The sequence below is a fragment of the Schistocerca cancellata genome, chromosome 1 (assembly GCF_023864275.1).
Source record: "Schistocerca cancellata isolate TAMUIC-IGC-003103 chromosome 1, iqSchCanc2.1, whole genome shotgun sequence".
In the NCBI taxonomy this organism is placed as follows: Eukaryota; Metazoa; Arthropoda; class Insecta; order Orthoptera; family Acrididae; genus Schistocerca; species Schistocerca cancellata.
The window spans coordinates 256,614,444-256,640,273 of record NC_064626.1 but is presented as its reverse complement, the minus strand read 5'-3'; the positions used below and the strand labels follow the sequence as shown (position 1 = coordinate 256,640,273).

The 25,830-nt window shown below is 41.2% G+C and overlaps 1 protein-coding gene across 2 annotated transcripts in view; it reads right to left on the bottom strand.

The window, feature by feature from the left end:
* The window catches only part of LOC126170733 (probable ATP-dependent RNA helicase DHX34), a 220,975-nt gene that overhangs the window by 41,705 nt on the left and 153,440 nt on the right, over window positions 1–25,830 (bottom strand). For both annotated transcript variants that reach the window (XM_049920748.1, XM_049920749.1), the window contains exons 14-15: window positions 20,421–20,587; window positions 11,136–11,246 (exon numbers count right to left, since the gene is read on the bottom strand). In XM_049920748.1, coding sequence (XP_049776705.1) covers window positions 11,136–11,246; window positions 20,421–20,587 — 278 coding nt within the window. The remainder of the gene's footprint in view (window positions 1–11,135; window positions 11,247–20,420; window positions 20,588–25,830) is intronic.

Below are 25,830 nucleotides of genomic sequence, written 5' to 3'. Positions count from 1 at the left end.
CTCTTTTAAAATGGCTCTGAGTACTATGGGACTTAACATCTCAGGTCATCAGTCCCCTAGAACTTAGAACTACTTAAACCTAACTAACCTAAGGGCATCACACACATCCATGCCCGAGGCAGGATTCGAACCTGCGACCGTAGCAGTCGTGCGGTTCCAGACTGTAGCGCCTAGAACTGCACGGGCACCCCGGCTGGCATTTCTCTTTCTCCATTCTTCTCCATAACCAAGTCTCAAGACTTTTGTGTTCTTTCTGTCTGCCTGCTCACATTTCATAACCATAATACACTACACACCACACAAAATGTTTTGGCAAACCTCTTCTTACGTGTAATGGAGATGCTTACGGTAGTCAGAAAACCTTTCACTCTCCTGAAACCTCTCTTTTCCATGAAGATTCTGCCTCTTACTTCCTCTGTACAGCTTTGCTGGTAGTTATCAAGCTTCCCAAATACTGGAATGATGGAACCTGTCCTGATACCATTCCATCTAGTGATATATTAACAATGTTGTCTCATCTTCTGGTTCTCATCAGTTTGGTCTTGCCAATGTTCAGTTTCATTCTAAACTATTTACCCACACTTACAATATTCTGCACCATTACCTGGAGCTCTTCCTTTGTTTCTGCTAAATTAGTCATACCATTAGCGTACTTAATGATTATTATTCTTTGTCCTCCCACTACAAGTTCTTTTGACATTACTGATTAGCTTTCCAGCAAATACACTGAAAAGTGCTGGAGACTACAGCAAGCCGGCCGCTGTGGCCGAGCGGTTCTAGGTGCTTCAGCCTGGATCCGCGCGACTGCTACGGTCACAGGTTCGAATCCTGCCTCGGGCATGGATGTGTGTGATGTCCTTAGGTTAATTAGATATAAGTAGTTCTAAGTTCTAGGGGACTGATGACCTCAGATGTTAAGTCCCATAGTGCTTAGAGCCATTTGAACCAATTTGACTATAGCAACCCTGTCTCACACCTCTTCCAATACCCACCTCTTCAGTTTCATCTTCTTCTACTCGAGCTACCCTTTCTGTCACATTTAGAGTTGCTTTATCAATCTTCTGTCCTTCCAATCTATACCAGTATCTTTCAGAATCTTCAACAATGTACACCAGTCAATTCTGTCAATGCTTTTTCCTAGACGACAAAACAAACATACATCTTGTGGTGTCACCGCCAGACACCACACTTGCTAGGTGGTAGCTTTAAATCGGCCGCGGTCCATTAGTACATGTCGGACTCGCGTGTCGCCACGGTCAATAATTGCAGACCGAGCGCCACCACACGGCAGGTCTTGAGAGACTTACTAGCACTCTGCCCCAGTTGTACAACGACTTTGCTAGCGACTACGCTGACGAAGCCTTTCTCTCATTTGCCGAGAGACAGTTAGAATAGCCTTCAGCTAAGTCCATGGCTACGACCTAGCAAGGCGCCATTAACCATTTCTGGAGAGAGTCTCACTTGTATCATCAAGAATGCTGTATACAAATGATGGATTAAAGTTAAGTATTTCCAGAAGCTACGTACTTTTCTTTATATCATTCATTACGTATCCTGTTTCAAACCTCACGCCAGCCGGCGTGTGTAACGCGTGCATTTCGGCTACTTCCGAGTGGCGTGGCTGTCTTGATACGCCACAACAGTTGGCGACGAGGATCAAAAAGGATCTTGTTCTTTCTACTTGTTTTGCCCTAAATTGCTTGTGTCATGGCTTTGCCACAATCTCCAGATGTACTGTCCGAATTTTATCGCTTGCAGAATCAGCAGATGCAGGCGTTATTGGATGCCCTTGGACAGCTCGTCCAGGGTCAATGTGCACTGCAAAACGATGCGGCCGCCGCCACTTCATTGCTACTGCAGCCACAACATGCTGTTGCACCCTCGTTCCGGCCATTTGCCCCGGATGTAGAAAGCTGGACGGAGTGGTCACACCAATTTGGATTCCATCTCGCCGCCTACAGAATTCAAGGTAACGAGTGGCAGCCTTTTTTGTTAGCATCCGTCGAGGTGCAGACGTACCGTGTGATAGTGAAATTGTTTCCCCAACACGACGTAGCAACTCTGTCATACGAAGAAATTTTGTCTGCTTTAGATGCCTATTTCAAAGAAGCAGTCAATGTCGTTGCAAAAAGGTATACGTTCTTTCGTACAAAACGTACGGCCGGTCAAACTAATCGGGAGTGGGTTGCAACATTGCAAGGCCTTACAAGGGATTGTGCTTTTGAGTGTGAATGTGGACTCCCTTATTCAGATACTATGGTGCGTGATGCAATTGCACAGAACGTTTCTGATGTTCGCATAAGGGAACAGATTTTGAAACTAGTCAATCCCTCCCTTCAACAAGTGATAGACATATTGGATAGGCAAGACACACTTGACTTTGCTCAGGAATCATTTGAAACTTCGCCTGCTGTGTGTCACATTAACCGGCCCGCCGGGCGAGCTGCACGGAACTGTAAACAGCCTTCGTGCACGTCCGCACAGCCACGTGTCCCGCGAAAGCAAGCAAATGCAGTGCTGAAATCATGCCCGCAGTGTGCAACTAGACATTCGCGTGAGAATTGCCCGTCGCGCCAAGCTATTTGCTTTTTCTGTAATAAGAAAGGACATGTTCAAAGTGTTTGCCAGAAAAAGCTTAGATCGGACACTACCAACCATTCCAGGCCCTTTGCTTCACGCCGGAATCGAACCAAGGACACTCAGGCTCGTGACCCTTCGCCCATGGACATTCATGTAGTTAATTCCACTCCGCCCAGTGCTTCTCTCTCTTACAGTGACTGTGTTCGTCCCACAACAAGTGTGCGTCGACGCTGACGGAAATCCCGTCAAGTCGCAAGTGCTTCTGTCCCAGAAACAGTTCACATTGCACGAGACAGTCGCTCTTGTCGTCAGCAGGACAATAAACTTTTTGTAGATTTAGACTTTGCCGGACAAGTGATACCGTTCCAGGTCGATACCAGAGCTGCAGTTTCATTGCTCAATAAAGACACGTACGATCAACTGGGCGCACCTCCTTTGCGTGCCGCAAATGTTCAGCTCAATAGTTATTCAGGACAGCATATCCCTGTGTTAGGACAGTGCAGCCTTCTTGCTACATACAAGGGACAAACAAAACTTGTGTCATTTTACGTCCTTCGTTCTTCTTCTGCAGTGAACTTGTTTGGTTTAGATTTATTTCAGTTGTTTAACTTGTCTATTGTAAATCAGGTCCTATCAGTGAACCAGACTGTGCCTTCCGCCAGTGTTTCTCGTCTATGTGAAGAATTTGAAGACATTTTTGCACCGGGCCTTGGTTGTGCTAATAACTATGAAGCTCATTTGGAACTAAAAGTAAACGCGCAACCGAAATTTTTCAGAGCGCGCAATGTTCCCCACGCATTGCGTGATGAGGTCGCAAGAACATTAAATGATTTAGAATCACAAGGTGTAATTGAACGTGTGCAGGCTTCTCTCTGGGCCTCACCCTTAGTAATTTTGCAAAAACCTTCCGGAAAATTGAGACTTTGCGTGGACTTCAAGGCCACAGTGAATCCACAACTAGTGACTGTTACTTTACCTTTGCCCCGCCCGGAAGATCTTTTTGACAAACTGTGCCCGGGAAAATATTTTTCAAAGTTGGAACTAGCAGATGCGTACTTGCAAATACCGGTGGATGACGAATCCCAGCGCGTCTTGGTGGTTAACACGCATCTTGGTTTGTACAGATTCAAACGACTGCCATTCGGGTGTGCATCCCTCCATTGTTTCAGCAATATTTACAAACTGTTTGTGCGTTGGTCCCTACTGCAGCAAACTATCTGGACGATAGTGTGATCTCCGGAAAGACAGCAGACGACCATTTACTCCATCTACGAACATTATTTCAGGTCTTGCGACAAAATGGTCTTTGCTTGAGGAAGGATAAATGTGTGTTTTTTGCTCGTGACTTACCATATCTGGGACATGTAATCAATGCTCAAGGCATACATCCGAGTCCAGAGCACCTCCGTGCCATACAGGACTTGCCTTCGCCGCAGAATTTGAAGCAGCTACAGAGTGTGTTGGGACAAATTAACTATTACCATAAATTTGTGCCGCGCGCTTCTTCCATTTCAGCTCCGCTTCATCGCTTACGCCGTAAATGTGTTCCGTTCGTCTGGTCGACGGAATGCGAATGCGCCTTTCGCCAGTTGAAATTGGCGTTGCTTTCAAATACTTGCCTTACGCCATTCGATCCCCAGAAACCCCTTTTGTTGATGGTAGATGCATCGGATTTCGGGATCGGTGCTGTGCTTGCGCACAAACATGGTTCGCATGATCGCCCTATTGCCTTTGCGTCCAAATTGCTGTCGTCGGCGCAAAGAAAGTATTCACAGATCGAGAAAGAAGCTTTGGCTCTCGTGTTTGGTGTTACAAAGTTTCATGATTTCTTGTATGGTCGTCACTTTACCATCATCACAGACCACAAACCTTTGACATCGCTTTTTCATCCGAACAAGCCTGTACTTCCGCGTACGGCGCAGAAATTCATTCGCTGGTCTATTTTCCTCTCGCAGTACCGCTACGATATCTTGTATCGGTCCACTACTAAGCACGGAAACGCCGATGCGTTGTCCCGTTTGCCTGTTGCCGAGGATAAAGCATTCGATTCTTCCGAACTTGCTTGCATGTTCATTGATGCGGAAACTGATGACGTGGTCGAATCATTTCCGATTGATTTTCGTCGTGTAGCTACAGCCACAGCTGCCGACCCTGTTCTTGCTACCGTTTTGCGTTTGTTGCTACGCAATGGCCCTTGTCAAAGTCGCGGATCGAGGATCCGTTGGTTCGCTGATTTTTTGCTCACAAGGAGAGGCTTTTTGTATGACGTGGTGTTTTGCTGTTGCGTTCTGAAAATGATCAGTCCAGAGTCGTGGTCCCATGTTCGTTACAGTCCTCTGTCTTAAAGCTTCTCCACCAAGGACATTGGGGTATAGTGCGAACGAAACAACTTGCTCGTCGGCACTGTACTTGGTTCAGAATCGATGCTGCGATTACGCATACGTGCTCTTCTTGCATGGCGTGTGCCGAACAACAATCCGCGCCACCGCAGAAATTCTTTGCATGGTCAAAAGCCACTTCCCCTTGGCAACGCTTACACATAGATTTTGCTGGTCCATTCTGGAATGCTCGATGGTTGGTTGTGGTCGATTCCTTCAGTAATTTTCCTTTAGTTGTCCGGATGTCTTCCACGACGTCATCAGCCACAATCCAAGCGTTGTCTGCTATCTTTTGCATTGAAGGTCTACCACAGACTGTTGTTTCCGACAATGGCCCACAATTCATGTCCGCAGAATTTCAGTCATTCTGCAAGGCCAATGGTATTCAACATCTGACATCCGCGCCGTTTTCGCCTCAGTCAAACGGTGCCGCTGAACGTTTGGTCCGGACTTTCAAGTCACAGATGTTGAAGTTGAAAGAGTCGCATTCTCGGGAGGACACGTTGTTGCTCTTTTTGTCCTCGTATCGCTCTCAGCCCCGGGATGGTCGCTCGCCGGCTGAGTTGCTCCACGGTTGTCCTCATCGAACCTTGATGTCTTTGCTGCATCCGCCGCATCAGGTTCCTGTGCAGCGGCAGACTCTTGCTTTTGCTCCGGGCGACGTTGTATTCTATCGCAACAATCGCGGTTCACGGCGTTGGCTCGCAGGGTGCATTCTTCACTGCCTCGGCCGCGTGATGTATTTGGTTTCGGGGGCCTCTGGTGAGGTGCGTCGGCATCTCAATCAGCTGCGCCTCTGTCATCGCACGGGTTCTGCCGCTCCCCGTCTGCTTTCAGCGACGGTGCCGTCCGGTCAGTGCCCTGGGGACCCATCTACTGGCTCGCCTCATCCCCAGGTGTTACCGACGATGCCTTCCATTTTGCCCCATGGTGACGCGCTGCCGCCGTCTGTTCTCCCACCGGCGCCACCCGCAGTGGACGCTTCTCTGCAGCCGCCACGCGCCTCCCTGGGTCACGCGCCGCCGATCGCTTCCCGTGACCAGCTGTCCTCCGCCATGGAACTCTTGCCCGCTCCGGACCACATGGCGTCATCGCGCGTCGGATACCCCGACGCAATGGAGGTCGACCCTTCGGCCCCTCCTGTCTCAGTACAGGCGCATACACCGCATGTTGACGTGCACCCTGGACTAGGTTTTCAGGCGTTTCCTAGCTCCCCTCGGACCGAATGGCCGGGTGCGGGTGGCACAGCCTCGCCTGTTGTTAGGCTCCCCACCTCATCGCATACGTCAACATGGGGCCCTCCCCACGGCGGGCGGAAGCCTTATAACACAACCGTTCGCTGATTTGCGGGGGAGGAATGTGGTGTCACCGCCAGACACCACACTTGCTAGGTGGTAGCTTTAAATCGGCCGCGGTCCATTAGTACATGTCGGACCCGCGTGTCGCCACGGTCAGTAATTGCAGACCGAGCGCCACCACATGGCAGGTCTTGAGAGACTTACTAGCACTCGGCCCCAGTTGTACGACGACTTTGCTAGCGACTACACTGACGAAGCCTTTCTCTCATTTGCCGAGAGACAGTTAGAATAGCCTTCAGCTAAGTCCATGGCTACGACCTAGCAAGGCGCCATTAACCATTTCTGGAGAGAGTCTCACTTGTATCATCAAGAATGCTGTATACAAATGATAGATTAAAGTTAAGTATTTCCAGAAGCTACGTACTTTTCTTTATAGCATTCATTACGTATCCTGTTTCAGACCTCACGCCAGCCGGCGTGTGTAACGCGTGCATTTCGGCTACTTCAGAGTGGCGTGGCTGTCTTGATACGCCACAACACATCTCTCTATTCACTTCTAAAAATTGGATCTCTGGTCGCTCTTCCTTTTCTAAATCAGAACTGATCTTCTCCTATATCCTCCACTATTTTCCTTTCTGTTATTCTCAGAATTATTCTGATCACAGTCTTGGTAACACAGCAAATAAAACTAATTGTCCTATAATCTTTGCATTAACTGGCATTGCATTTCTTTGGTAAGGGAACCATTATGAACTTAAGGCGGCTAGATACCTGCATCTTATATTTGTATTATTGATCAGATTTGTAATTCTAGCTATAGCTTCATTCCCTAAAGCCTTCGTTGCCTCAGATGGTATGATCTCGGCCCATCACTTTCCTTCCCCAAAGATCCTTTCCCCACCTCTCATTTTTCTGTTATTGGTTCCCAGTGATTTTTGTCACATTCTTGTTCATCTTCTAAGACTACCTCTACATCATCAGCCACTGTTCAGTTTTCTATTTTATTTTCTTGCATCTTTTGAAGAGTCACATTTCCATTTTATCAGCTCATTCATTTTACCTAATACATTCTGGGTCATCAATTCCTTTTTATTCCTCCTTTTCTTTGCTTTTACTACTTCTTTCTCTAAATTTTCCAGCATTGCATCTCTGATGTTAGCCCATTCTTCTGCTAACCCAAGCTCAGTCTCACATTTCCCAAGTTTTCTTCCATACTACTGGTAAAGGGCAACTAGACTATATGTACTAGAAATGTAAAAGTGGTGTGTTCCACATCACAGTGAGAGGCCGCAATTATTATCCATGGAACATGCAACTAATTAACTAACTATGTTAATTGAAATTACTTGACCCTGCTGATTAAAATGTGCTGTTTTCATCTACTTCAGATAAACTTCAACAACTAACAAGAGATCTCAATAAAGTTTGAAAGTAGGCCTAAAGATAATCTATAATGAGACAAAAATAATATGTAATGAACACACTGAAAAGAAAATTGTACAAATTAACAATGAAATTATAGAAAGAGCGAATGGATAGCAAAATGACATAACAGAAAAGTAAAAATGGGTGGAGTGTTGGTGAACAAATAGTTTTCAAAATGAAGATTCTGGTGTGTCTGAAATGGAAAGTTTACAATCAGTGTGTATTACCAGCTTTGATCTATGGCAGTGAAACACGGGCTTCTATTGTGAAAATTATTCAAAACTGAGGGTTTCTCAGTGAGAAATGGAGAGATGCATTGTGGGTGCAGGGTACAACATGTAGCCAGGTGGGCATATGAAAGACTGGCCAAGGAAATTCCTTGCTGGGTTTCATGAAACAGGAAAAGACTAAAATGATGACCTAATGCAATTTGGATAGATGACATCAGAAAAAAATCAGAAGCACAGTGAATGTGTACCGCTGAAGACTAATACACTGGATATCATAGAGGATGCCTTTACACTGAATTGGATTCCAAATACATCTATTTCTATGCTCCAGAAGCCACCAGATGATGATGTACTATATACTATAAGGTAATAAATAACATACATTTGACATGTTGAGCAACTGAGAAGCACACAGATAAGACTGAAATAGTTGCTAAGCTTTTCAGCAATGTTCATCTTCAGATCTAACTGAGTAATAAAACAAACCACACAAATAAATGGCTGCATTTGCCTACCAGCTATATCACTGAGCACTGGATCATGACTAAATTGAGGGCTGTGTCAGGTGAAGTGAGGGAGAAGAAAAAGGAGGAGCGTTAGGAAATAGGGGGTTCAAGAACTGCGAGATTGATGGCTGTAAGGGAGAGGCAGCAAGAGAATGGGATAAAAATATGTGCTATCAGTAACTTGAAGGTCCTACCCCCTCCCCTCTTGCTCAGGCAACAGCTGTGTGTGGCACATGCTGAAGATAACAATTGGATTGGGGGGATGGGGGAGATAGAACAGATGGTGAGAGATGGTACAAGGCGAGAATAGTTTTGGTGAAATGGGAGGCATGGGGACATAGGTGAATATAGGACAGGGATTGGGGCTAGGATGTATGTTGGATGAAGGATGTGTTGTAGAGACAGTTTTCACCTACATAGTTCAGAGAAGCTGGTAACTGAGGGGGTGTACAGCCTCCCTCTTTCTTGGTTCTCTGTCTACATACAACGCCACCACCCACCCTAAATTCCTCCAACTCATGCTTCCAATTCATTGTGTGCCACATGCAAATTCTCCTGCTCGTGCCACTGTGGACAAACCAGCTCACATTTGTATGCCATTCTCCTACTGCATCTTTTCCCAGCCATCAGTCTCTCTTGCTGCCATCTCTCTTCAATCCTCTCATCCAGTCCACCAGACAACCCCTTATTCCAGTTTATATACATCCATCTTCTGACAGGTGTAGGGACATTGGTTGCTATGTTTATGTGCAATAATGATGATGCCTTCAGCTGTGTATTTATTTTTATTTATTTACCACCACTTTTGGTGGTACAATTCACTACCTTCAGGTCACAGGTACAGCAAACATGCTGTTCAACTCTGATGTGGTTGTGTGCAGGTAGACGTGCATTGAGAACACTGCCCACATAAACAGTCAAGGGTAGTTCTACTACAAGGACTATTCAGGAAGTAGGGAACACTTCTGTCTGATGCTGCTAGGTGCATGCCGATTGCGTATGTTTTGGTATGTGCTTCCTCGGCAGTTCAGTCGGCATCCATCCATGGCAGCAGGAATGTCTCTGCACATCTGGTTTTTCCGATATTCGAATTTGAAATGTGCGCTGCAATCGAAAATCCTGCCAATTGTGACGTGCGGTCTGTGATACGGTTTTTGTTGGCAAAAAACCTAAAACTTATAGAAATTTATCGTGAACTGTGCGAAGTGTATGGAAACAACGTAATGAGCGAATGTTCCATCCGGAAATGGTGCATTTGGTTTAAAAATGGCTGAATCAACGTTCATGATGAAGAGAAGAGTGGACACCCGAGCATTGTGACTGATAATCTTATCGCTAAAGTTGCTGAAACGATTAATTAAAACCATCGCTTCACAATAACGGAGCTTTCGCTTTCTTTTCCAACAAATTCTGAGGAAAGCTGATTTCCAAAATTTTGTTTTTGCACGACAATGCCTGACCTCACATGGCAAACTGCACTAAAGAACTCCTTAATTCATTCAAATGGGAAATTTTCCTTCATCCACCTCACAGCCCCGATCTTGCGCCAAGCGACTTCCACTTGTTTCCCAATATGAAGAACTGACTTGCAACGCAGCGCTTCAATGACGACACGGAACTCCAGGTAGGTGTGACTCACTGGCTGAATTCTCAGGCGGCAGAATTTTATGACGAAGGTCTTTCAAAGCTTGTCCACTGCTATGATAAGAGCCTCAATGTGTTTGGTGACTGTGTGGAAAAGTAGTATGTCAGTCGCTTTTTCAGATGTATATAATAAAATGTACTTCTTGTACTTAGGTCCCCCCCCCCCCCCCCCCAAAATGTTCCATACTTTCTGAGCAGCCCTCATAGAATATTAAAGAACACGAAATAAAGTTCCTTCATGGTGTATATAATTTACAAGGAAAGCAAATAATGATTCAGTGGCTGAAGGAAAAAGAAAAAAAATAGTTACACTAGACACACTGACTGTAGTTGATGTCTTCACTGTTTTAGTACTGTATTTTTGTATAATAAGTTGAACAACATGTTTGTTGTACCTATGGACATGAAGGTGCTTAACTGTAACACTGAAGTCATTTGTAAATAAATAAAAACTACTACACACAGCTGAAGGCTTCATCATTATTGCACCTCATTCCAGTTGTTTCCAATTCAGCTCGCCAGAATAACTCAGCCATGAGCATATTTTTGTTAGCCAATTAAGTATGAGGTAGAACAGTGTCAAATGCTTAGCAATGATTCAAATCTTGTTTATCTAACTGCCAATCACTCAATGTCTCAACTATACAGTTTTTTAATTCCAAGCAGGATTTCCCAGTATCATTTCAAGAAGAAGAAATTTTAAGTAGCATGAAAGTTATCAAAGATAGAGCAGAAAACAGGTGTAATGCAACCAGGTAGAAGGCAGGCACTGCATTGTCTCATTGCTGACTCTTTTTTAAATTATCAGTCTCTTGATTGGTTTGATCCCTAATTTTTTCATCCCTTGCCTCTGTAATGTTTTGCTGTATATCCATTGTTGTTTACCATGGTTAGGAAGAGAGTGGGAGCTGCAATAGTATTTTTTACTATCATAAATAGTAAGTTCATCTGAAAATTTAGTTTCTGGAACTCACACTCATATATTTTAGGAGGCAGATGCTGCATGCGCAATTTGTTACAATACACAAATTTAAAGAATAATATACAGCACAATAAAATACTCATTTAACATACCTGGAAAATTTGCCAGTTGTGTCAATGGTTTGGGCAAATAAAAGCAATGTTGGGAGTGTAGGCATCCTCATACATGTCACCAAGTAAGGTTTTGTTGTCTCCAACAAAGACCTGCAAATCAGCTTTGAAATTAGTAACTGCCCAATTATTTTTTCTCTCAACATTTAGCTTCTTAGATGCAAGATATATTAAATAACCTTAATTCAATACTGAATACAACATGACAATTGAAAGAAGAAATGCAGTTATCAGTTCTTTGTTCCATCAAGGTTACTGTTTACTACCTCCTCAGAAGAGATGTGCATGTTGATGGATCTTCAAACAATTATTTGAAATAAACTAAGCACCTCCCACTTACCTACATATTATACAGACACATAAATGTATAATTTGTAATTAGCGATGATCGTGATTTTATTCATGTGACCCTTACATGATTTAACAGGTGAAAGAAAAATTAATGTATTTAGCTCAAGATAGAACCCAAATGTAAGCACACTAAGCTATGAAAATTAGTACAATACTATTTTATAAATAATATCAGAGGTAGTGTTCTCTGGAATGTGGACTAATAAACAGTTCACAGCACTGTTATGAGAGACAGTCACACAGAAGGTCCACATCTGTAGCAGCAAGCTTCCCTGTACCCTTTTTCAAACACTGGCAGAACAGTTGTTTACTAGCAACTATACACTTTCGAAGTAGAATGCTAAGTTGACATATGTGGTACAACTTTGTGGCATAAAAACTTAGTCACTAACTTCATATCCACTTGATAGTTCCATACTTCTTACGTTCAATCGTGAAACTGTAGCTTTAAGCCAGGTGCAGGTGCAGCTCAGCACTAACGATGGGCTCAGGTTTTCCGACACAGTAAGAGGCTTACTTTTTGGGACAAAAGACAGCTCCATTAATCAATTTAAATATTCAGCAGAATAACAGAATTGTTGATAGCAACCTCATCACTAAGATCCACAGAAAACTGCAATGAGTGCAGTAGCAATATAAGTCAGCGGCTCATGTGGCTTCTGGTCCAGCAAGTGAAAGGCATCACAATACTATGGTACAATATTCAATATTGTAGTAGTGTGTTTGGTATTAACATAGGATGTGCTCACTGTCAACTTTCAAAGACTCTGTAGTTTAGTTCAGAATCTGTATTGTGTGGGAATATTTCATAATCAGTTCCAGTGAAATTAGTGTTGAAAATTCACCTCAGAAGAAGTGAAAAATATAAACAAAATATATTTTTGATTAATAGTAAAAAATTAATGTATGAAAAGTAGCAACAATATGGAAAGTGTAGACTGCTATTCATCACACAAAGAAGGTCCTGAGTCACAGACAGACACAATGCAAAAGAACACTCCTCCTTCAAAGTAGAAAATCCACACACATTCACACCATTACAACTCACAAACACATGGCCACTGTCTTCAGGCACCAAGACCCGACTGCAACTGACTCCAGGAGACAAAGGTCATGTGCACACAGTTGTGCTTGTGTGAATGTGTATGTGTTTTCTACTTCTACAGGAGGACCTTCTCCGAAAACTAACATATTTCTAGCATTCTTCTTCAATGTACCTGTCTGCAACTCAACACATTTTCTGTATGGTGAGTAGCAATCTATCCTTTCCATATTGTTGTTATTCAATGGATTTTCCATTGTTTCATTTTGTATGCAAAGTAGCATTTACATCACTGCTGGTGTAACAGAAAACAGGATGTGGCAGTTGACAGACCTGCTGCTGCTGCCACTGTTAGAAGGAGTAGTTCACAGGATAAGTGAGGGAAACAGCCTAAGAAAAATTAAATAAGCCAGAAACCCGTTGTCAGATTCACAGCCATATTGAAACACTTCCAAATAATCTCAACTGCCACTGTTTCCAGACAAGAAATACATATATTTGAAGAAAATGCATTCAATTTTTCTTCTCTTGTATTTGGACTCAAATGTGAAACATGAGTTTTACTTCCATTATTTTAACAAAAATCTTAATTTGAAATTTGGTCAAATCCAAGATGATACCTGCATGAAACATTAGGAACAACTTACAGAATGTGTAGATCTTTCATTGCAACTCTCTGGAAAAAGAGGTAGTTGAACAAGAACTATGTTGTTGTTGTTGTCTTTAGTCCTGAGACTGGTTTGATGCAGCTCTCCATGCTACTCTATCCTGTGCAAGCTTCTTCATCTCACAGTACTTACTGCAACCTACATCCTTCTGAATCTGCTTAGTGTATTCATCTCAAGTACACAAAAAGAGCAGAACACCAAACCAGACACTGAGGCACATAACTGAATTGTGCTGAGATTGTAATGACAGTGTCTGTCTCATGTTTAACTTCCTGGAGAATCTTCCATCACCAAAAATTTCCATATAAGACACTGAAGTATGTCCATTACGGGTCAGTTACTTCTGTGTCAGCAACTTAAAGACAAAAAAATCTGGGTTATTTTTGTATTATGAAGGTGAAGCAAACAAAAGATGCAATAAAGTTTGTAGAACGGTCTTCAAATACAGACATGAATTTTTATCTCTAACCTTTTTTCTGTTGGCTATCCTGTACAACACAACAACAGCACAATGGTTCAAATTTGATTTGTTCTAACCAGCTGTGGGCACTTCTACAAAATAATGCATTACTTACTCACTAGAAATTATTCCTTTCTTAGCAATGTCTGAGATTTTGGTACAATAAAGAAAAGAACCCAAGAAATATGACTGCTTGTAAGAAGAGCATGAAGATATATGCAATCATGTGTTAAGTTTCATGTGATAAAATTTGAATTCCCATACATTCTGGATTTTTGTTATTGATGGAAAATCTACAACAAAAACATTCCTTTAGTTGTGGAATTAGTGCAAATGAACATTCCTGACCATCATGATAACATAAGGAAGTCAAAGCCCACACAGAAAGATTCAGGTACAAATTTTTCCCACTTGTTAATCCAGAGTGGAATGGTAGAAAAAAGTCTGAAAATGGCTTACAAACCCTCTGCCAAACACTTAAGTGTGAACTGCAGCGTAAACATATAGATATAGTTGGTGCTTGATTCATAGAGTTTCCAGTACTGTGACCTTCTGAAAATGTTATTTTAATACTTTTCTGCACATTTTAAAAGTGTAAGTACAACATTTGTATTGGTAAAAAGGTCCCCCCCCCTTTCCGAGGAACACGTACGAAGTACTAGTGAATACCATTACAAGTCAAACACTAGACATAGTTATATGCATAGCAAATACATGGATACGTTTCATAACACAAGGGCCTAGTAACTGTCAACAAATAGTTCTCTTTGTTACCTTTTTGGGGCTATTCAAGTGAATTTCAAAAAATTGGAAGATATGGAGAACATGGTTGAAGCAACATCATAGGATTCGAGCAGAGTTTATAATAATCTCTTCTAGTGGCCAAGTATTGACAGAATGACACTGCTAAAATGGTGTTTTCTGAATTTCATACTCTCATATAATCATTTTGCAGTATTTTCTTACTGCATAACTCTTCAGTACATTGGTTTGTATGACAGTTATATTACATCTGCAGAATGTCCGGTGTTTTGTAAGATTTCTTTGTTTGTTTCATAAGGAAAATAGAAATTAATGATATTTTGACTTCCATCCACTTTGATGATGAAATTTTGCTAACAATAATGACTTTTTTCCCACCCAAATGATAATTATTAGTGCAGAAACTTCATAACTTTTTTCCCAAAGTTTTATCTAGTTTATGAATGTAGCAAGTGATCAACACCTGGATTATAAGTAGAGCTGTTATCTTAACTCCTTTGACTGTATAACAATTTCATTGGTCTCATTAGAAACAGAGGAGAAGTCCCAACTGTGGATTGCCCTCTCATTTGCAAACTAGGTGAACTGTACTGTGTATGGTGTACTGATCTTCACACACTACATACACCATGTGCCAATTGGTTCTCTTTTCACAGGAGGAACCAAGTGTCAATATGGGGATATTATAATTTGGCATTGGAGATTCTGCATATACCAACTTGGACTCACATTTTCCAGTTTGATGTTCCAGATTTTCACATTTCCTGATAACCTCAGAACATCAATTTCACTTCATTTTGCAGGTGTAAGAGGGCTTTCTGGATGGCCTGGACAAGTTTCTATTCAGGGCACATATATTGCATGGGAAATCAGAGCACATAAAGAATTTAGTACTTTGATGCATCTCATCTGCTCCAACACCCACAAAACTGCATGGTAAAATTGTTTGGTATCAGGATTTTTGGAACACTAATGGGGCAAATGACAGAGTAGCCAAGACAATCCCCATACTTAGAACCCTCAGCGCAAAGTATCAAATAATTGTGGCATTGATCTAAAATATTAGAGATCTTCATTTTAAACATGAATTATGGTTAACTGTTCTTGTTACACTCCAGGAAATATAAAATTACCTAAGTCCTTTTGAGAGTCCATGTGGTATCTAGCTCTACCTCTGGGAAATAACTGGTATCTGATCCACCCTAAGTGCTGTTAGATCTGCTTCTGTGCTGTTTCCAAATGGATTTAGCACTTGTGAACTGCAGAAGGTTATAAATAGTTTTCAGTACATGCAACATACCATTGTACAAGCCGCCAGCAAGTATTATGCTGTAGTGAAGGTGGCCTCTTTTGATCTCTCGCAGGTGGACAAACTACACTATAATGGAACCTTTACTGCAAACATTCTTTGCCCAATAGCATCAGCTCTCTAGGGTTGGCAGGGTGCTGACACTGACTTAACAAACACAGCAGCAGGTGGCCATTCCCTAGGTTCTGCAACATTATGTCCTCAGTTTGTTATGTAGAAGCCACTCAGAAACAAGGCAAATGAAACAGCTAGCACACTAACATGTTTACAGGCTGACAATTATGGCTGCCATAGAAATGATTATCTGCAGTTGTCACAAAAGAGCAGAGCATCAGACAATACATTTAATGTAACAAGGTAGATATTACTACACCATTCATGCATGCCACATTTGCTGGTGGTAGATGCACTCTCCAGCTTTTTGTATACAGCCAGAGTAGAGGGTGTCCCAAAATAATGTGTACACTCTTTGAAACTAATTATCATTTTAATTACAGCAGACAGTAGGGAAAAGTTTTTGAGCCATATATATTAACGTGTAACTTACACAGGATATGCTCAAAATGAATACCTTCCACTGCAACACATTGTCGACAAAGACTTGGACCAGAGTGATGTGCCCCACCTTGCTGAAAATAATAATTGTCATTGTCAAAAATGTTGGCAAGACATGGAGTTGTAATGTCAATCTTTTCTATATAAAAATCACCTGTGTCAGTTTCAAACAAGTATGGCCAATCAATCTTTTACAAGACAGACCACTCCTGGATGACTGACATGCCTTTCTTCAGTTACATATGGATTTTCATTAGACCAGGACATGTAATTATGGTGGTTAATTGTTCCATTAAGTTTAAAGGTCACTTCATCTAAACAAAGAATGAGATCTTGGAAATGTTCTTCTTCCTAACACACGTTGATGAACCACTCACAAAATTCAATTTGCCTATCCGGATCACCTTCATTCAGAGCATGGAGAAGTATCAGAACATGCAGGTATCCTGTGTATCTCTGCAAAATTCTATGAAAACTGGTTTTGCTGATCTCATTCTCATGAGAACGTACCCACACACACTTTTTCGGGGTCATGTGAATGCCTGAATCACTGCGTCAACACTTTCATTTTCTGTTGAATATCTAATTCTTCTGCTTTGTCTTTTATTTACATCATGCACCATTCAAACTTGTCTTGGATTTTTGTAATTGTTAACAATGAATGTGGCAGTGTTCCAAATCCAACTCTCGAATGCTGAACCTCACTCACATTCTCTGTTTTCCAGTAACATTCTAGCAACCACTTCCATTTTTCAAATAATAATGCCAAATTTATATCCAATCTGCAACAAATAGTAAAATGGCTTGGTTTTTCACTGAATTCTGAATTATTTCCCACAAAACATTATTTTTATTTAATCTGATGACAGAGGAATTAAGTTTCAAAGGGTGATACATTATTTTGAGACACTCTGTACATTCTAAACCACCTAAGTGACCACTGGGTTTCTTATCAAAATTTTAGCCACGGAAGAGTTAGTAAATGCAGGTGAGCAATGGGGAGGCAGAGTAAATGGAATGAAAATAATTGAAGCAGCCATTGATCAAATGCAGCTGTGGAAGTTTCAATGGAGGCAGTACTAAATCCCTTAGCAATGGCTGTCCCAACACTGTCTCACACGGCAACAACACTCCAGCACTCCCACACTCCCTCCCACCCCTCATCATGCTTGTGAGCATGGGAGGTAGTACAGGCTACCGGCCAGACAGCCCTCTTGCAAGCATTCTACGCATGTGTGAGCTGCTTGGCCACCCTTTCCTGTGTGGGCTCAGTCAGTGGAGTATAATTGTGTATGCCATGGCACAGCTGAAAGATTTCCCATGCAATAGCCATTTGCCCCATGTCCATGTCTGCTAAGCTGCCCAAGGGTGGGTATGGCAGCCGGAGCAGCCTCATCAATGAATGGAGAATTCTGCTGAGATAAACCATGCAAGACAACGACGAACATTTGTGCACCTCCTACATCCACAGCCAGTGCAATCCCAGGGCCACAGAGCTCTCTGATTCTGATCTGACACTCTGGTGTGGGCATGTATATCTGGGAGATCACCAGGATGAGTCATCAGCAAAGATGGAAGCCACACATAGGTATTCAAAGAAGGTGTCTTCAAATGCCATCAAAATTAGCTACAGTCATGTTGGTCCCTCCCACAACTTCTGCCACCAGCCAAGCAGGACCAATATCAGTATCAGCAGACCATCTAATGGATCTCTCATGAGGGGCAAGGCTTGTTGCCACCACACATGACACAAACAGGGAGCAAACCATTTCATGACAATTGGGGACAGGACCACTGCAGTAAACACAAAGAGTTCATGTACTATTTTATTTACATTGTAAGGAAAAGATAGATTGCTACTAACTCTAAAGACGACACATTAAGTTGCAGACAAGCACAATTAAAAGACACTTACACATTAGCTTTTGGTCACAGGCTCTATCAGAAAAAGAAAAAGAAAAACAAACACATTCATTCACACAAGCAAGCATACCCGGAAAGGGCAAGGGACAGGGATAGCCATGTATGGGCGGGAGGAGAGGAACACTGTCTGGCAGAGTGCCACCACCAGGCACAGCGTCAGGAAGCTGTGGGGCAGGGAGATGGCGAGGGGGGAGGGTGGGGGGGGGGGGGCAATGGAGCGAAAAAGGAGAGGAGTGGGGAAAGATGGGTGGGTGCATTGGCAGAGGTGGCACACACAAGAGTGTGGGAGATGAGAATAAGGAGAAGGTGGTAGGACAGAGGGGGTGGAAACTGTTGGGTGGAGGTTGTGGGGACAATATGTTACCGTAAATTGAGGCCAGAATAATTTTAGGAGTGAGGAATGTGTTGTAAGGATATCCTTCAGACTGCTGCTTCCACTCTACATAAAAGCTGCAGTCTGGTCTGGGCTGCTGGAGATGGCAGTCAAGTGTGCATGAGGTGCACTTGCTTGTGTAAATGAATGTGTGTGTTTCTCCTTCTTTTTCTGACAAAGACTGTGGCTGAAAGCTAATGTGTAAGTGTCTTTTAACTGTGCCTGTCTGAAACTTAACATGTTATCTTTACGGTAAGTAGTGATCTATTTTTTCCTTACATTGTTGATATTACAACCTAGATTTTCCATTGTTCATTTATTTATCTATTAATCCAGAGAGCATCTCAAAGTGATACAGTATTTGTCACTATAATACAATGAAAACAGATAGCTCACATGGACTATATATTTTTATGAGGATAGGACAGATGAGAGAAGTCTTTGAGCAATCCTTACATGATTGTCATGGATGCAATGGTTGTAGCCTTTCACAACCATACACTTATCATTTGACTTGTCCATGGATGAATCATACCCAACTTCAGAGACTCCATTTGTGATTTCCTCTCTTCTACTTTCCAACTTCTGAGGCTCACCTGTGTACCTTGGAGAAAGTGTTACTCAAAAAATTGCTAATCCACAGCCTACTGTTTGCTTCCAGTATCTCAAGAGATTAATACCTTATGATGGAATGGGTCTCAAACCCAGATCCTTGTTTTTCATAGGTAAATACTCTTACTAGCTGAGCTACGCAGCCCAACTCGTGCTTTGTCGATTCCTCTACACTAATTCCCCAAACTCCTCCTTGCAGACAGATATTGTGGAGAATAACTTAGCCACAGCCTTGAGTTTGCTTCTTGAGTTAATCTTTATTTTCGCAGTGAAACATGGGTGTTGACTTTGCTCTTAGTTTCTTAACAATGTTTGATCTTGATGACACCTGGTCTTGGACTACCCTCTAAGTCTTAGAGTCTAAGGCACTGAAACACTTTTTCTTAGAAGTCAAGTGACGCACAAAACTAGCAAGTCTGGGAATCTCAATCTTTTGTCTTAAGCATGACATTCATTTGGATGGTCATTTTAGTGTAGCAGTATAAACAATTTCATTTTCTGTCCATTGTTCTTGGGAGAGGTTGATGTTTAAGGTCCTAAGAACTGCATTATTTGTCAACTTTGCTGTGATATGCTCTACCATCAAATGATACCCAAGAGAAAAGAGCCATTTTTCATCCAAGATGAGAGTCCAGCAAATACTGTCTGGTATAAAAGCTTCTCTGTAACATGTATGATGAGAACTGAATTTTTACCCATTAACTTTTAAATGTGTGGTCACTCTAATCATTTGAACTGTGTGTTTTCTGGTTGTGGCCTACCTGAAAGATTTATTTGGGGGACATTCACAAAGGTATTGTTTTGAAGAGAGATATATAAAAAAAGCATACCCATGACAATTGTTGATGCAATACTTTGCCCTACACTTCCTGCCAGTTCTGGACATTCATTACCATTTTGAGTGTATTTTGTATTATTCATATTTATTCTCCTCATGCCATTGGAAATGCTTGGATTGAAGTTAAAAAGCCACTGCAGAAAGAAAATAATGTTGTAGAGGCCATTTCTTTCAAACTATGAGCCACATTATTTTTTGGTACAACCCACAGTAATAAACAGTAGGGTTTTACCTGAATGAAATAATTCTCGTAACTATTTTCACATCTTAAGTTTTCATGGTTTTTGCTTTATACTTGAGATTCTCACAAAAGTCTTGTTTGTTTAAATAAAAATAAATAAATAAAAGATTTTGAAAATGTGATAATAACATACAAGTAACACAGCATCTGATGCTTTGTAGAGAAGGGAGTCCTTGAATCACCACCCATAACATCAGAGTCTTGTAGTTGTAACACATCAGGATGATGACTGAAAAAGCTCAGTGGATGCAGCGCTACAAATGGCTTGCCATATGTGTGAAACAGTTGCTCAGCCGATGACTGCAAAATAATAACAACAATAATGATAATAATTTTTATTATAACAATGGCAATAATCAAATCCAAACTTCAATACACTACAAAGAAATATAATATGTGCTTCAAACCAAAACACCTCATCAATCAGCAACTGAACACTTTCACTATGTACGCATACTCAATTAACTGCACCTTATTTCAGTGCTAATAAATTGAAATGTAAAGCATTTAATCCAAAGAAAATAACTACCCTCCCAAATAAATCACTTTCAAATTCAGTGCAAAAGGAAATAAAGCAATTACTACTGAGCTGCCATGAAAAAACAGCAGAATAAACTGAACAGCATCTACAATCTACAAAAACTGATAAACACAATCCCTGAAAATGCTTTTGTTAGAAGATGTGATAAAAATAGCAGCAGAATAGTTGAAGAGGTGGAACAGTGGCCTTTTTTTTTTTTTTTTTTCAAAGTAGCTGCTCTCTTATATAGAGGATGACAATTATTGAAATATATGGAAAACAAAAAAATGTAAATTAGTTACAAACTACAGTGTGCACACAGTTTATTATGTAAAGGACACTACAGATATTAGGATTTAGGTTATGACGTGTTTGATATGCCTGCTGTCATTGGTGATGACATGGCGCAGATGAACAGTGAAATTCTGCATGGCCTGCTGAAGTGTCTGAAAGTCGATGCTATCAATGACCTCCTGAGCAGCTGTTTTCTGATCAGCAATGGTTTTGGGGTTATTGCTGTACACCTTGTCTTTAATATAGCCCCACATAAAGCAGTCGCATGTGTTCAGATCCGGAGAATATGGAGGCCAATTGATGCCCATGCTAGTGGCCTTTGGGTAGCCCAGGCCCCAGAGCCCAAAGTGCTCCTCCAGGACAACAGACACTCTCCTACTTTGATGTGGTTGAGCTCCATCTTGTGTGAACCACATCTTGTAAAACCAGGGTCACTTTGGATAACGGGAATGAAATCAACTTCCAAAACCTTCACATAATATTCAGTAGTCACTTTGCCATCAAGGAATATTGCACCAATTATTCTGTGACTGGACATTGCACACCACACAGTCACCCATTGAGGGTGAAGAGACTTCTTGATTGTGAAATGTGGATTCTCAGTTCCCCAAATGTGCCAATTTTGCTTATTGATGAACCCATCCAAGTAAAAGCGAGCTTCATCGCTAAACCGAACCATATTCAAATCAAAGTCCTGTTCATCAATTCTACGGACAATAGTGTTGGTGAAATGCAACCACTGTTCCATGGCCCTGGGGCTTAATGGGTGATGTGTTTGAACTTTGTACGGGAAGAGATGCAGTTCTTCAACAACAATTTGTCACAGTGTCTCGTGGTTGATTCCCACCTGTTGTATAGCTCACCTGATCTATTTCCTGGGGCTGGTTTGAAACACAGTGCATATCTTTTCAATGTTTTCAGGCATTTTCACGCTTTTTGGACAACCAACGTTGCCAACACTGTATTCATGAACACTATCTGTTCTCTCAAACTTGCAAAACAAATTCTTGATTTTGAGTACACGTGGACCATTTGTCTTCAGCTTGAATTCAGTCACAGACTTCCTTTGAGCTGCAGTTAGCCTGTTATTGCTCGCATGGTAGGCCTTCACAAGCACTTCTAATGTTCTGACGACTTAAAGTGTGAGTGTGGAACTGGGTTATATCGGCTTGTTCCCCCAAACCACCTTTCACTTCTTTACGAGGTGACTTACTTGGAATTTGCAGCCACTCTTCTTTACTGAATAGCCGGCTGCTGGAAACCCTCTTGGCTTCTTCTCCATCAAATAATGCTAGGTATGCCTGCCCTTTATACTTAGTGAATGCCGGATACATTTCTCTTATCCTTTCTAAGTAGGCCTCGCAGTTCATTACCCTAGTACATATTTTCATGTATACCATAATTAAGTAAATTAAGTATCTTCTGGTATAGATATAAATCTATTTTAAACTTCACATTCATTCCTTAATATATCATTTACTCCCTAGAGTCCTCCTCTACTTATCAACATCTATATTTTCAATAGATACTATGTCTACATATACTATTTACGTCCCACTATCCTTCAGTTCATCAGAATACTTGTTATTCTGATATTTCTTAATGATCAACATGACTAATTCTACTCCTACTTTTTTTTTCTTTGCTGACACCTCTCTCTTACTTATCCATTCCTCATTACTGCTTTATAGTTGTTCTTTATGTATGTGCACCTCTTCTTATGTATATCTGATGTAGTACTGTCATAGCTTCCTATATATGTGCGCATATTTCCATATGTACACACATTTTCCCTACAACACCTGGCGGTTCTCTCATCGTAACTGGCTTCCTCTTCTGTGATTTAATTTTTGTGTAGAAGTGTATATTTGGGTATATGTGGATGTGTGTTTGTGTAGTCTGATTCTTCGGTCTTTTTATCTAAAGATACGATTTAGGTTTTTAGTAACCACGGAAATAAGGAAAGTCTTCAGTGATAGAAGTTTGTGAATTTGGAAAGAAGGAAAAAATTGACAGGTCCTCAAATGAGAAGTAAGAAAGGAAAAAATAGATCTAGATGCTAGGATCGAAGAAGAGAAAGAAGATAGCCCCCCTTCCCTAGGATCCCTACCCCTCAGGTACTTGAGTGAGACACCGGAGGAGGTTTGGTGTTAAATCGTCTCCTACGAAACGGACTTGTCCCACCTTTACCCTTTGAGGTCCCCAAAGGAAATTCTAGGAACCCTATGGAAACAGCAAATGATGAAACATCAGGCACGCTTGTTTGTGAGGGTTGTTCAAAAGTTGTGAGGGTTGTTCGAAAGGTGTGATGTGAGTTTTGTGTTAATCATGATTTATCTGTTCTTGTAAATCATGCTTTTAGCTATAATACCCACCCCTTTCAAAATGTATACAAAACCTCCCATCTATATCACATCTCATAAAAGGTATAAAATACTCTACACAAAATAGAAAATCTATACACTACTGTATAACAGTTGTTCAGCTAGTTACATCTTATTATATTTTCCACAAATATAATGCTCTAATTAGTTTATTTCGTCTAGATATCACTTTTTTCTGTGATTCTCTTAAGTTGTTCTCCAATTTCATAGTCACATCCTGTTTTCTAAGCAATAAGATTACAGAATAGTTCTAGATTTTCAAGAAATTCGATGCAGGAAAAAACACCGAAAACAACTCGGAATCCAACGGTTGTTACTCTGCCCATTAACTTAGAATTTTAATGTCCCTGGGGGATATACAATTTTACATCCTTTACACTGTATCTCCCATTCCCCCCCCCCCCCCCCCCCCCCTTGTGTTAAATGATGATCAAAATATTTCCTTATAGCACCCCCAGTATTAATATAATATTTTGGTCCCATAGATCTGATATTAACTTTTCTCGAGCACTGACAGACCAGTACTTCTATTTAAATTTCTTTTGAAAGTCTCCCCAAGATAAAAAATTCTCAATATTTACTGTTCCCTATTTTGAAGCTTCCCCTAGAAGGTATCCCACAGCAAATTTGATCTTTTTGGAATCTTCCCAATTTTCTCGCAAAGCTTGGTTAAATCTTTTTAAGAAATGGGTCGGATGTACATCTCCGTCTAGCTTAAATTTAGGGAATTGTCTAGATAACCCTGAATTAGTTCCCCATTGCAAATCAGTCACTGTTTCACTAGTTAACACAACCTTAGGTGAAGTTACCCTTTTTTATACTTTGTCTTGGCTAAGCTTAATTTCTCTCCACAGGAAAAAGACAATGTATGGGATCCTCTAAATGAAGAAGATGTAGAAGAAGTAATAAAAACACTGAAGAAAAAAAAGCAGCAGGACCTGATAATATATATAATGAACATATATAAGATGTGACAGACACTCTCCAACACGTATGGATCAAACTAATGAACAAATGCCTGGTACTTGGAAGAACTGCGACCCAATGGAGACACTCAATAATAAAAGTTCTCTACATAGGTAGAGGAGAACCAAAGCACACAAACAAGTACAGGGGCATAGCCCTAGAATATACTCAGTTCAAGATGTTTTCAAAGATAATTACACAAAAAATCAAAGCCTGTGTGGACAGTCACCTCCCAAAACCACAAATGGGCTTCAGATCTGGAAGATCAACACTTGCGGCAGTCAGACTTCTTCTAAACAACATTGACGAAGCACTACAAAAGAAACAAATGTTCTACACAGTGTTCATAGACCAAAGCCTTTGGCTCACTGGAAAGAGATCTTATAGTCTGAAAACTAAAACACAATGGGTGAAGATAGCGTATAGGCAAGTATAATCAAGTCAATCCTCGAATACAACTTAATCACAATATCAGACAACCTTTCTTTTGTGAACCTCATTTTGCAATCTAACGGAGTCTTACATGGTGACCCAATGAGCCCTTTGCTGTACATTCTTGCCACTGAAGAAGTACTGCGAATTGGAGAAAACAAAGATGTATACATATAAGCATACACAGATGACATAGCTGGAGGATCAACAGAAATACAGAAGCTGCAGAAAATCACTGGGAGGAGGCGAAACACCCAAGAAATCAACATCAGAGGATAAAAAATAAAAATCTCATCAGACTTTAAATACCTAGGGGTGACATTGCAACCAACAGCCAAATGCTTCACAAAACATACAACAGAACATGCAGCCCAAGCAATAAGAGCAATACAGAACATCAAAAACATCTGCCTACTCAGTCTAGAAACGGCCATGAAATTATTCAACGCAAAAATCTTGCCAATCCTGGCCCACGGGATGGAGGTTATACGGGACCACCTGACAGAAAAAAATCTAGAAACACTAGAAAAGGTAAAATCGACTTATCTAAAAAGAGCACTAAGTCTCTCAAAGACAACAAGATCTAGAATAGTGTATCTGCTAGCAAGAGAGACATTTCTAATCGAAGACATCAAACTTCGATATATGATGCCGCACACCAAGGCTTCCAGAAATCAACTGAAGATCATGGAGGATAAACGAGATAAGTATGACAGGAGTTCTATGGCACCGAACAATGACGAACCGCTCATGGATAGCACCAAACTTCGAACTGTGACATGCCATAACTAGATTACCTATTCACGGCTTTCAGCGTCTAACTTGCAAAAACAAAAATTATCATGACCCAACCACAACAAGTGAGTGTGAACTGTGTAACAAAGTCTGTGAATGATATAACATAGAACAGTGCAGTAAAAGAGTGAAATCTATAAATGAATATGCAA